The 12,898-nt window shown below is 50.9% G+C and overlaps 1 protein-coding gene across 3 annotated transcripts in view; it reads right to left on the bottom strand.

Annotated features, from left to right (window-relative positions):
- The window catches only part of TMEM11 (transmembrane protein 11), a 17,327-nt gene extending 6,404 nt beyond the window's left edge, over window positions 1-10,923 (bottom strand). The window contains exons 1-2 of one of the 3 annotated variants that reach the window (XM_011962531.1): window positions 10,352-10,923; window positions 7,248-7,539 (exon numbers count right to left, since the gene is read on the bottom strand). In XM_011962531.1, coding sequence (XP_011817921.1) covers window positions 7,248-7,249 — 2 coding nt within the window. In that variant the 5' untranslated portion in view covers window positions 7,250-7,539; window positions 10,352-10,923. Of the gene's footprint in view, window positions 1-7,247; window positions 7,540-9,738; window positions 10,185-10,351 lie in introns of those variants that run through there. The other 2 variants (XM_011962532.1, XM_011962530.1) reach the window with 2 other exon arrangements.
- Between the last annotated feature and the right edge of the window lie 1,975 nt (window positions 10,924-12,898).

Genomic DNA, 12,898 nt, shown 5'->3' with positions numbered 1-12,898 from the left:
AAAACTCTGTCTCAAAAAAAAAAAAAAAAAGAAAGAAAGAAAGAAAAAGGTAGCAGCAGTAACAGCAGAGTCTCCAAGCGAAAGCAAGTTCAGGGGAAAAGGCAGGGTTCAGAAGAGTGTGTACAGTATGCTATCTGTAGTGATTTTTAAAAGTCGATTTGCTTTTATATACACAGAACATTTCTGAAAGGATACACAAAGATGATTTTTATGACTGGTCACTAGGGAGGGAACTAAGGGGTTCGGGAAAGAAAAGGGAGGGAGGGCTCTTTCTAGTAAATGACTTTTGATCCTTTTGAATCTGGCATGATCTCTGGTACTTAAAGATCACCGTCGGAAGTGGGTCTTAACATATGGAAGAAGAAAAGTAAAAGGATCAGTGTCGCTATCCTAAACACACCATGCCAGCACTGAGGTAGCTTTGGATTCTCTGAGCCTTTAGCGCTGGAAGCAGGGGTCAGCCAGTTCCAGCACCTCAGGAGGACTGCTGCAGACACTGAAGGGGACCACCTTCTGCGGCCTCAGGACAGCTTGTAGGCACTTGTAAAGTGGGCGTCTTGAACCTCCCTCCCTCAGCCTTCAACCAGAGTCAGGCTTCAGGCCCTCATCTCTCCACTTTAGAGCCCAACTCAATCAGCTCTGGCAGTCAGCAAAGGAATCCCCTGGGAACACTAGCATTCCAGTTAAAAGGCGGCCACAGTGAAAACTCAGCAGGGCAACTCCACGACCCCTCTGGGATGTGGCCAGCCTGTGCCAGCAGCCATAATCTGGAGGCATCTCCCCAAAAGGCAAGAGCTGCGCAAGAAAGTTAGAGCAGGACTGTTCGGTGAGAGCAAAAGATGACCAACAGGAGAGGGGAGAGCAGAATCGCGCCTCCTCCACAAGTGACATGAATGAGTTCCAGTGGCCTGAGCCAGGGATACAACTCTCACACACTCTAAGGTGGCAGAAGTCAGGGACGTGCCACTGAGAGCCAACTATAAAGACAGCGAGGGTGCTGTGGCGTACCTGGGCCACAGGGTCTCTGCTGCAGGAGGAGGCAGGCCAGGGTAACACTAGTTCTCTATCACGCTGGGCAGGGAGCACACACATCTGTCACTTTGTCTTTTTTAAAGTGTGGTAAAATACACATAAAATATTCCACCGTAGGCACTTTTAAGCGTACAGTTCAGTGGCACTAAGCACATGCACACTGATGTGCAACCATCACCACCATCCACTTCCAGGATTCCTTTATCTTCCCAAACTGAAACTCTACCCATGAAACGCCCCGCCCATTCCCCACCAATGCCAAGCCCCTGCAAACTACCATTCTACTCTCTACCCCCAATGAATCTGACTACACAAGTACTTCATACAAGTGGGAGCATATATAGTATTTGCCCTTTTGTGTCTGGCTTATTCCACTGAGCATAATTAGTCTTCAAGGTTCATCCATACTGTAGCATGTATCGAATTTTCTTCCTTTTTAAGGCTGAATAATGTTCCACTGTATGCATAAACCACATTTTGTTAATCCATTCATCTGTGATGGATACTTTGGTTTCCACCACTGGCTACTGTGAATAAAGCTGCTACGAACACGGGTGCACAAACATCTCTTTGATTCCTTGCTTTTTTTGGTGGGTATATATACCCAGAAGTGGAACTGCTGGATCATATAGTAATTCAACTTCGTAGTTTTTTTGAGGAAACTCCATACTGTTTTCCAGAGCAGCTGCACCATTGTACATTTCCACCAGCAGTGCACAGCAGTTCCCATTTCTCCATATCCTCACCAACACTTGTTCTTTTCCGTTTTCTTTCTTTTGAGACAGAGTCTCGCTCCATCGCCCAGGCTGGAGTACAACGGTACCATCTTGACTCACTGCAACCTCTGCATCCCGGGCTTAAGCGAGTCTCCTGCCTCAGCCTCCCAAACAGCTGGGACTACAGGCATGCGCCACCATGCCCAGCTAATTTTTGTATTTTTAGTAGAGACGGGGTTCTCACCATGTTGGCCAGGCAGGTCTCGAACTCCTAAGTGATCTGCCTGCCTTGGCTTCCCAAAGCATTGGCATTACAGGCAAGAGCCACTGTACCTGGCCTCATTTTATTTTTATTTATTTATTTGTTTATTTATTTATTTTGTGGAGACAGAGTTTCACTCTTGTCACCCAGACTGGGGTGCAGTGGCACGATCTTGGTGCACTGCAACCTCCGCCTCCTGGGTTCAAGCGATTCTCTTGCCTCAGCCTCCCAAGTAGCTGAGATTATAGGCATGTGCCACAACGCACGGCTAATTTTGTATTTTTAGTAGAGACGGAGTTTCTCCATGTTGGCCAGGCTAGTCTCAAATTCCTAATCTCAGGTGATCCACCCGCCTGGCCTCCCAAAGTGCTGGAATTACAGGCATGAGCCACCGTGCCTGGCCTGATTTGTATTTTTTAATGGCAGCTTTACTGAGATAGAATTCACAGAGCATCTCCCCCATCTGAGGTGAACGATGAGGTGGTTCAGCACTTTCCCACAGTTGTGCAACCAATAGCACAACTGATCCTGGTGCATTTTCATCATCTCAGAAAGAAAACCTGTACCAATTAGCGGTCCCCTCACATCTCCCCAGCCCTCCACAACCACCAGTCTGCTTCCCGACTCTCTGGGTATGCCAATTCTGGGCACTTCATTTAAATGGAATCCTGTAACATGTGGTCTTCAGCAACTGGCTTCTTTCATTTTGCATTATGTTTTTAAGGGTCATGCGTTATGTTTTTAAGGGCCATCATGCTGGGGCATGTTTATTACTTTTCACATTATTGTAAACATAACTTTTGATGTGTTTAACATATAACTTTAAAAAATCTAAGATAAGGCTGGGCATGGTGGCTCACGCCTGTAATCCCAGCACTTTGGGAGGATGAGGCAGGCAGATCATGAGGTCAGGACTTCAAGACCAGCCCGGCAAACATGGTAAAACCATGTCCTTACTAAAAATACAAAAATTAGCTGGGCGTATTGGTGCATGTCTGTGGTCCCAGCTACTTGGGAGACTGAGGCAGGAGAATCACTTGAACCCGGAAGGCAGAGGCTGCAGTAAGCTAAGACTGCACCACTGCACTCCAGACTGGGTAACAAAGCGAGATTCTGCCTCAATAATAATAATTTTAAAAACCCCTAAGACAAGATACATAAGACAAAGTATCAAAGGTGCTATACATGAAAATAGATCAGGCCCGGCACGGTGGCTCACGCCTGTAATCCCAGCGCTTTGGGAGGCCGAGGCAGGCAGATTACCTAAGGTCAGGAGTTTGAGACCAGCCTGGCCAACATGGTGAAACCCTGTCTCTACTAAAAATACAAAAATTAGCTGGGCGTGGTGGCAGGTGCCTGTAATCCCAGCTACTTGGGAGGCTGAGGCGGGAGAATCGCTTAAACCCAGGAGGTTGCAGTGAGCCAAGATTGCGCCATTACACTCCACCCTGGGGGACAAGAGTGAGCCATCATCTCAAAAAAAAAACAGAAAAGAAAAAAAGAAAATAGATCAACAGTGGTTTTCTTTGGATGGTGGCCTAATAGGTGACTTTTCAATTTCTTCATGCTTTTCTGTATTAAAAAAAAAAAAAAGTGTTTCTTTTTGCTTTTTTTTGAGACGGAGTCTTGCTCTGTCTCCCAGGCTCGAATACAGTGGCGCGATCTTGGCTCACCGCAAGCTCCACCTCCCGGGTTCACGCCATTCTCCTGCCTCAGCCTCCCCAGTAGCTGGGACTACAGGCGCCCACCACCTCGCCCGGCTAATTTTTTCTATTTTTAGTAGAGATGGGGTTTCACTATGTTAGCCAGGATGGTCTCGATCTCCTGACCTCCTGATCCGCCTGCCTCAGCCTCCCAAAGTGTTGGGATTACAGGCGTGAGCCACCACGCCCAGTCAAAGTATTTCTTTTATAATGGGAAAAATAATTATAAACTTATTCTTAAAAAGAAAAATTCTGTTCAACCCTACATCCCTTGAGGTTAAGGGACCAGACACCCGTGGTGGGGGGAGCCCTCCTTCCACTGCCAAGAAGAGCAGGAGGTGGCTCACTTCCTGCTCCAGAACCTTCTCGGTGTCCATGAAAGGCAGAAGTCTGGACAGGCAGCTTCTCATGGCTGAAGCGTCATGCTGGTGTCTATCCACAGTCCTGCCCAAAAAGAGAAGGACGGTCCAGCTCCCTGTTTCCCTTGAGCAAACACTGCCCAGGCTGCCAGGCCAGCCACCATCACCCTCCTGGTTCTGAGAGACCCAGCAGAGGCAGATCTGGGTGGAAGCACCCACATTACACCCCTTCCTGGAGTGGGCCGGGCTCACAGGCAGGCCTGAAGCTCCGCCAGGGCAGAGGCTACATTTCCATCATAGTTTCCCCAGCACTGGGCCTGAACCTAACAGGTTCCCAAAAGACACAGGTTGGAGGGACATTTCTAATGATTACAGGGATGAGCCACAGGAGTAACAGGAGGGGGAAAACAATGATGGTTATTAAGAGAACTGGTACTGGAAAGAAGTCAACCCATCCGTCAGGTTGCTTTTCGCTTAGTGAACAGGGTCACCTGATCACCTATGACACGGGAGGGGCTGGGCTGGACCTCCACCTGCTTCTGCCTAATTAAGCCCTGCTTCTTCCCGACCCACAGAAAGCAGAGAAATGAAGCAGCGAAAGCCCGTGCCTCAGACTCAAAGGCACAGGCACGCGGCCCCATGGCCTGAGGAAGACTCTCACAGGCCAAGGAACTTTCACAGGGTACCCAGCCCTTTCGTCTGCTTCAGAGGACGCTTTCCTATTCTGCGCACTGGTAACTGAGCAGCGCTTCTATCTGGGAGGCAGGAACACGGTGCACCGAGTGTGGGAGCCGAGAGGGTGGATTCAAGTTCTCTCTCAGCTGCCTACTGGCTTTGTGTCCTAGGGCAAAACACCCGGCCCCTCTGAGCCAGTTTCCCATGTTGTCAAATGGGGCCAGAGGCCCTGGCTCTCCCAGAACACTGCAGTGAAGAGGGAACAGTTGCCAAGCACTGCCCCTCTGCCTAAGGCACATGTGGCTGTTGAAATTTAAATTAACTGCCGGGCGCGGTGGCTCAAGGCCTGTAATCACAGCACTTTGGGAGGCCGAGACGGGCGGATCACGAGGTCAGGAGATCGAGATCATCCTGGCTAACACGGTGAAACCCCGTCTCTACTAAAAAATCCAAAAAACTAGCCGGGCGAGGTGGTGGGCGCCTGTAGTCCCAGCTACTCGGGAGGCTGAGGCAGGAGAATGGCGTAAACCCGGGAGGCGGAGCTTGGCGTAAACCCGGGAGGCGGAGCTTGCAGTGAGCTGAGACCCGGCCACTGCACTCCAGCCTGGGCCACAAAGCGAGACTCCATCTCAAAAAAAAAAAAAAAAAAAAAATGGCCGGGCGCGGTGGCTCAAGCCTGTAATCACAGCACTTTCGGAGGCCGAGACAGGCGGATCACGAGGTCAGGAGATCAAGACCATCCTGGCTAACACGGTGAAACCCCGTCTCTACTAAAAAAAATACAAAAAACTAGCCGGGCGAGGTGGCGGCACCTGTAGTCCCAGCTACTCGGGAGGCTGAGGCAGGAGAATGGCGTAAACCCGGGAGGCGGAGCTTGGCGTAAACCCGGGAGGCGGAGCTTGCAGTGAGCTGAGACCCGGCCACTGCACTCCAGCCTGGGCCACAGAGCGAGACTCCGTCTCAAAAAAAATAAAAGTAAAAAAAAAAATTTAAATTAATTAAAATTAGAAATATTAAAAAATTCAGTTCCTGGCCAGGCACAGTGGCTCACACCTGTAATTCCAGCACTTTGGGGGACCAGGGCAGGTGGATTCCTTGAGCCCACAAATTTAAGACCAGCCCGGACAACATGGTGAAAGCCCACCTCTACAAAAAATACAAAAATGAGCTGGGCATGGTGGTGCATGGTTGTGGCCCCAGCTACTTGAGAGGCTGGGGTGGGAGAATGCTTTGAGCCAGGGAGACGCAGGTTGCAGAGAGCTGAGATCACACCACTGCACTCCAGCCTGGGTGACAGAGCCAGACCTATCTCATAAAACAAATAAATAAATAAAACCTCAGTTTCTCAGACACTACAAATGCTGACAGCCATACGTGGCTAATGGCTGCCCTAATGGACTGCAGGGACACACCAGAAGGAGTCTGTCATGCCAGAAACTCCTACTGGACAGCCCTGCTCTGAAGAACTGTTATGACTACTACATGGTCGTCAGCTTTTCCTGAGAACTGTGCCCATAAAGCGGCTGCTGGCACCAGGGCGGAACACAGTGGCGGCTGGGAGGTTCCCGGGTGCGCTCGCTCATGGAGGACTGCCCAACTCTACTCCCCGCACCTCGCTCATTGAAGAACAGGTATACACCCACAAGCTGGAGCACAGGAGCCACCTCCCCACCTCCGTGGACCCAGGCGCAGCCCTCCCCTCTTCAGAAAGGGGGGTCTTCCCTGGAACATGACCTAAAGGACTGAACCACTGAGGCACAAATTCATGCACTTGGAATCCAGGCTGCTTGAGTGAACCAAGGAAAACAGAAATTCTTGAAAACTTGAAGGCACATCAATGCTGAAGAGGATGAACCCCATCCTTACCTATGAATCCAACTTCTGTGGCCAGAACATGTGGCTCTGCCTTTGTTAAGCAGCTGAGCAGAACCCCACAACCAGTGGCTAAACCCCCACACACTTGGGTGCAGATCCCATATCTGCTCATCTCATCCCAGCCAGAAGGAAACAAAAACTCCCACCACACACAAAAGCGAGCATGGGAGTCTTTCAAGAGAGATTAAATACTCCCAAACCCTGAGAGTGTAAAAGGGAAGGATCAGATCAGAAAGGGAAGCTGTCACCCCGGGACCACGGCCCGACCTGCCCCCGGGGCTTGTGCTCCGTCTGCTCGCTGGATGAACCTGCAAGGGCCACCTGGGACCAGGCACACCTGAGTTCACAAAGAAGAGGACAGGTCCTGGGGAATAAAGCGTGGCATGGAACGCTATGGAAGTCAGCCCAGGGAACTGGCTGCTTATAAAATGCTGGAGCAGATGGCCACGTAAGCCAGGGGAGGGGCAGGCCGCAACAAATAACTTCACCCTAAACCTGAACCGTTAGCCCAGTGCATCTGGCCCTCTGCACACCCCAGGTTGCCTCATATCATGCTCAGAAGCAGATCAAGTACATCTTCACACGATTATAAAAACAGGAACTCAGAGCACACAGCTATACTCACATTCCAACAATCACGGAGGGCTCAGGGAGGTTCAGGGGCCCTGAGAGAGTGAAGTCAAGCAACCCAAGTAAGACAGGCGGGGCTGTCTGTGAGCTGGTCCAGGCTGGCACACGGTGGCAGAACACAGATACCTGCACTGTGCTTTCCTAGATGGGCAAGTGTGTCTCAAAGACGCCGACAGGACAAGTGGCAATCTGTTTGATGTGCTCGTTGCCAGTGTGCTGAATTTTGGACAAGAATTCAGGTTACAGCTCAGAGTCTGATGTTCTTCATTACAAACACTGTTGGTTCCCTAGATTTAATGGAGTGGAGAGAAAAATCAACATGCAAGCACTACCATTTTGCTATTTCCACCCCTCCTATTTTAGTCGAAACCAGCACTGTCCATATCGTAACTTTCTGCAGTGATGGAAATGTCCTCCACCTATGCTGTCCAATATGGTAGCCACGAGCCAGAAGTGGCTATTGAGCCTTTGAAATGTGGCTAGTGAGACTGAGGAGCTGAATTCTTCATTTTATTTAATTTTAATGAATTTAAATGTAGTTGCCACATGTGGCTGATGACTACTGAACTGCTGTGTTAATTCAGCACTAATTCTAGAGCTATGGTTGTAAACTCAACAAGGTAAAGCAAGAACCCACACGCTACACATGCTAAGCTGGACCATCCAACACACAGCCTGGCAGTAATACTGTGGGCAATCTGGCACTGGGTGAGGCCTTTAAGTACAGTGCATGCTTCAGAGTTGGTAGCCGCTGGCAAATCTGGCAAGTTTGCCCAAAGTGTCGCTCTGTTCTAGCCCCTTGTCCAAACCAGACACTGTTTCCCTCAGCTTCAGCAAAAGCAGATGCTAACCAGGTGTGAGCAGCAACGGGAGAGAGCACTCGTATAATATGGAGCTGAGATTTGAGTCAGCACAAATGTGACATGGAACAAAGTCATTTAAGAGAGCCATAAACAGCCTACTTCAGTCATAAGAGCCAATAATACACTCAGATCTCACAATCTAGGGTGCTGGGCCATCAGCTAATCCGCCCTGCCCCACCTGAACAGTCATCACCAACGGAGCAGGAATGGAGGGATGCCCAGAAGTCAGCTCGCTAGCCCCACAGCGGGTTATGTTTCCATCCACTGCTCAGCATGGAAAGAGCTTAGGGAAGCTGGGCTCGGGCAAATGACTTTTCCAACAGAACCTGGCTAGGGGTTTACAGCAAAAGCCAACAGAGAGGTAGTCTCCACCCACACCACGTTATCTAGGAGAGTTGATGGTGACATCCAAACTACAAAACCAAATGCCACATTCCTGCTGACACACAACATCTGCGTGTATGAGTGGAGCCTTCAGTTCCAGGCCAAAGGTGCAACCTGAACACCTACAGAGACCAAGCAGGTAAATGCATTGAGTCAAGCTGTCAGGTGACGGAGTCAAGCTGTCAGGTGAGGAACCAAGAACTGGAGAGCACTGTCCTAACCAAAAAGAGTCAGCCACTACCCAGCTTTTCAGGGAGTGTTTTATGTGAAATCTGTTGGCAACTAATTTAAATTCTCTTAAAAACTGTTAAGGTTCAACAGTCAAGCACTGGCTCCAGCGGATGCACTGCTAATTTGCCGACTCCATTTTAAATAAATACTTGTCTCAAGCCAAAGCAAAAACAATTCTCAGGATCTATTTTCTTAGATCAATAAAAGCTTAACCCGTGCTGGCAAGGCTCCTGTTCCCTGCCTGAGGCATCCCTATTCGGCTCTTTTCAGTTGCTTTTAGTCCAACAAGAGGGTGTACGTTTCTAAAACTTTGTTTTCTAAACAGGTTATTTCCTATTACTGTTTGCATTGAATATCTTGAAAATGTTTGCTAGTTTTTAAGGGCATCTGAAAACCACTGAGGTAACTTATTTAAATGGTCCAATCTAAGAAATACCAGGCGGGAGTTAGAAAAACAAAAGTGTTTACCACTGCTTTTCCAAGGAAGAGGAAATGCAGAACGGGCAACGTTGGATAACTGGGCTCAAGAATAAAGTGCAAGCAAGCTAAAGGACTCTATCACAACTGCCAAACAGGAAGAATCTTCCCAGCTGGGAAAGCCATCTGCAAGCAATAGCAATGAACACGGGATGGAATCAGTCATAGGAAAAGAATAATGCAGAGTAGTTGAGAGGCAGAGAAATTTTCTGGTTAGACAATCCTCACCAAAGAGACGGGCAAAAAAACAACAGCAAAACCAAAACTTTCCTTTTTTGCTGACCGCTGCTGTAACAATCAAGCTTTAGCGGATAGTTAATCCAGGTGGCTCCACCAATATACATCCTCTCCCAAACTTCTAGTGGCTGAACAGCTTCTAGTGGCTTCCACTAGCTGAAACTGCTTCCCAGAAGCAAAAAGTGCAACTTGAACATGTAACACGGACACTACTCCAATCTCATCTTCTAGAAACCAGTTATTCAAATGGAGGTCCCTGTTGGAAGAAACGCTCCTAGCTCCCTACCCACACACCATTCATTAGGAAAGGTCACTTTAATTGACTTCCACGGCAGGAGCGCTTGCACAGAACCATCCAAAAGTCTCCAGAATCGCCCCTCGAGGAAGTGGCCGCTCTGGGCCCGGAAGAGACACATGTGGCGGGAGCTAAAGCTCCCTGTTAAACGTGCAGATCAAACTACCCCTCCCGCGGCCGGCCTGCTCTGTGAAGGCTTCACCTTCTTTCTCTCTCCGGGGGCCCTGCCTTCCTCGCCAAGTCGGGGGCCGCGGCCGAGATGGGAAGGGTGCTTCGGCCGCCGATCAGCCCGCGGCTAGGCGGGTCCCTGAGGCCTGCGCTGGGCGCCAGTTCCTCTCCGCACGGCTCGGCCTCGGGCCCAGGCCCGCATGGCCGCTGCCCACCTTACCCAGCCCGGCTAACGCCCCTTCCCCTAAGCTCTCGGCCGAAGCCTTCGACCTCGCTGCTACCCGGATCCCGGATCCTCCGGAACTGGAACCCCGTATGCCAGGCGGGGGTCGGGGGAGCCCGGGGATACCAGGGCAGGAAGGCTGCTGCAGCCCCCGGAGGCCGCGCTGGGCTCTCCGGCCCCTGAGCCGCTTGCACCGTGGGCAACAAGCCCTTGGATCTCACCTCTCTCGGGCGCTGCCGCCGCTGCTGCCCGGGCCAAGACGCCTCCTTCCCCAAGCGGCCATCTTGGAGACACTCCGCTTGCCAACGTCTCGCGCCAAGGCGGCATCGGGAGAGCAGGCGGGCCGACGGGAAGTGTAGTCCGGCCCGCTGTCCCGGGACGCTCGGCAGGCGGAAGCCGGGCCTGGCGGAACTACCGCGCCCACAGGGCAGCGCGCGGGAAGCCCCGCCCCCGGGGTCGCCGGGGCCCGTAGTCCTCCTGCGAGGGCGCGAGGACCCTTAGGAGCAGTCGTGGTTCAGACATTTTTGAAGAAACTGAGTTCCCGGCGTTCGCAGCCTGGGAGTCACAGGCGCCCACCCACCGGTAGGTCCTTGGGTTTCGAGAGCCAGCAGCTGAAGGAGAGAGAAGATGAAAGTGCCTACAACTCCCAGAGCACCGCGCGTAGGCGCCCGGCCCCGCCGTCCCGGCCCGCCAGGCCGCGTCTCCTGCCGGGTGCCGCCGCGCTGTTTGCGGGCCTCTAGCGCCCGGCCCCTCCGCGTCGCCCCGCCTGCCCTTCACAGCCTTGGCCCGTAAGGTCACCGAGGGGCGGGAGATGCCGCCCGGGCCCTCCTCGGAGTCAGGCGCTGCTCCCGCACCATCCCCCGCCCAATTCAGACTCCGGGGTACTTTGGAGGCCGAGACAGACACGCTGTCCCGGCTGCCACGGAGGTCCCTGCTTGCAGGTGCAGGCTGTTAGAGGAGAGGGTCTGAACGCCAGGAAGGGGAATAGCTGTATGACAACTGCTTGAAGGAGAGAGCGCCCCGCGACAGCGACAGCCCTGTTTTAGACAGGGCCTCCAGGCCTCTGAGACTCAGTCCCTGCCACGCACCCACTCTTGTTCTGTCCGCTGCGACGGCATAATCTCGGGATCTTTGAAGGCAGATGCGGGGCTAAACCATCCCACCTGACGGGAACCTTGCCCCAGGACCTGACATCTCCTTGTCTGGACTGCTGTAACGAGTCAGTCAGGAAGGACTAACTGGAACCCAGAGATTCCCAGGTGCTTCTGCCTCAGACCTGTGGACTCTGGGGGATCTCTTACAGTTTGTAAACTTCTCAGTTCCTCTACTGCTCCCACACACAACGTTGCTAAACATATTAGTTGGCCGCATAAATACTTGAGCAAAAGAAATGTGAAAATCTGCCCCAAATTCAGCCTAGAAGAAGTCCAGCCCGGCGCGTCACACTTCCGTGTAGTGGAACCCCCGTCCCCACCCACCGCAGGCCACAGCAGGACGGCCAGGAGAAGGAAAGGCGACCCTCTCATTGTTGAGGATTCCTTTCGATTTCCTTCCAGCTCACATTCTACCACAGTTTTAGCTGCTTACAATCCTCTCACCGTCCCTCATCACTTACAGTGTGTGATTCAAACTCCTTAGCACAGTCGAGAAGCACCCCCGTAGTTTGGAAGTTGCCTAGCTCTCCAAATTCAACTGCCTACCTTTCCCGTCTGGAACTTAACAAGCTAGTAAATTCAGAGGGTTTGCAGGTACGCAGATGTTCTATGTTTTGCCTAAATGCTTTTGCCACCCAGCTAACTTTGTTTGTTTGTTTGTTTTTTCAAGACAGAATCTCGTTCTGTCTCCCAGGCTTGAATGCAGTGGCGCGATCTTGGCTCACTGCAACCTCACTGCAACCTCCGCCTCCCAGGTTCAAGCAATTCTCCTGCCTCAGCCTCCTGAGTAGCTGAGATTACAGGCGCGCGCCACCACACCTGGCTAATTTTTGTGTTTTTAGTGGAGACGGGGTTTCACCATGTTAGTCAGGCTGCTTTCTAACTCCTGAGCTCTTAATCCGTCCGCCTCGGCCTCCCAAAGTGCTGGGATTTACAGGTGTGAGCCACCGTGCCCAGCCCTCCCAGCCAACTTTTATCCTTCAAGACCTTGTACCTGTCTGGTCTCTAAAAAGTACCTGGTCTTTCAGTTGGGTCATACGGCCCTGCCTCCAAGTGACAGCGTAGCCCATGCTGGAGACCTCTGAACAATTCCGTGGTATGACACTGTCTGCGGATATGGCTGTCTTTTCTTTGGATCAGTGTGGTGGTTCAGAGGGTATACTAGGGATTCTAGAACACACTTCTGGCTCAGGGGCTGCTTGTGTAACTTCTCTTTCTCAGCTGCCTGGTTTGTATCATGGATGATAGTACTTCCCCTCAGAGGACTGCTGTGTTTCATGAGGTGATACATGTATGGAACTTAGAAAAACAGCACAAGGTAACAGTAACAAGTGATTATTATGTAATGCCAAGTGCTGTTCCGTATTTTAAGTGATCTACATCTTGATCTTCACAGCAACCCTATAAAAGTGATACTGTTGGCTTGGCAAGGTTTCTTTAAAAAAGGACGTCTTGTTTTATGCAAAATTTGAATTTCTCATGAGTGAAATGGAACATTTTGAATATGATGCTCTTTTTAAAAGGTGGCCTTAATAACGTGTATTTACTAAGGAAAAAAGTTACAGTTTATTTACTTATAAAAAATTCATTAACAGTGCATTTAAAATTTCTGTT

This window comes from Colobus angolensis, unplaced genomic scaffold (assembly GCF_000951035.1).
Source record: "Colobus angolensis palliatus isolate OR3802 unplaced genomic scaffold, Cang.pa_1.0 Scaffold595, whole genome shotgun sequence".
Taxonomy (NCBI): domain Eukaryota; kingdom Metazoa; phylum Chordata; class Mammalia; order Primates; family Cercopithecidae; genus Colobus; species Colobus angolensis.
This window is presented reverse-complemented; position numbering and strand designations above follow the sequence as displayed.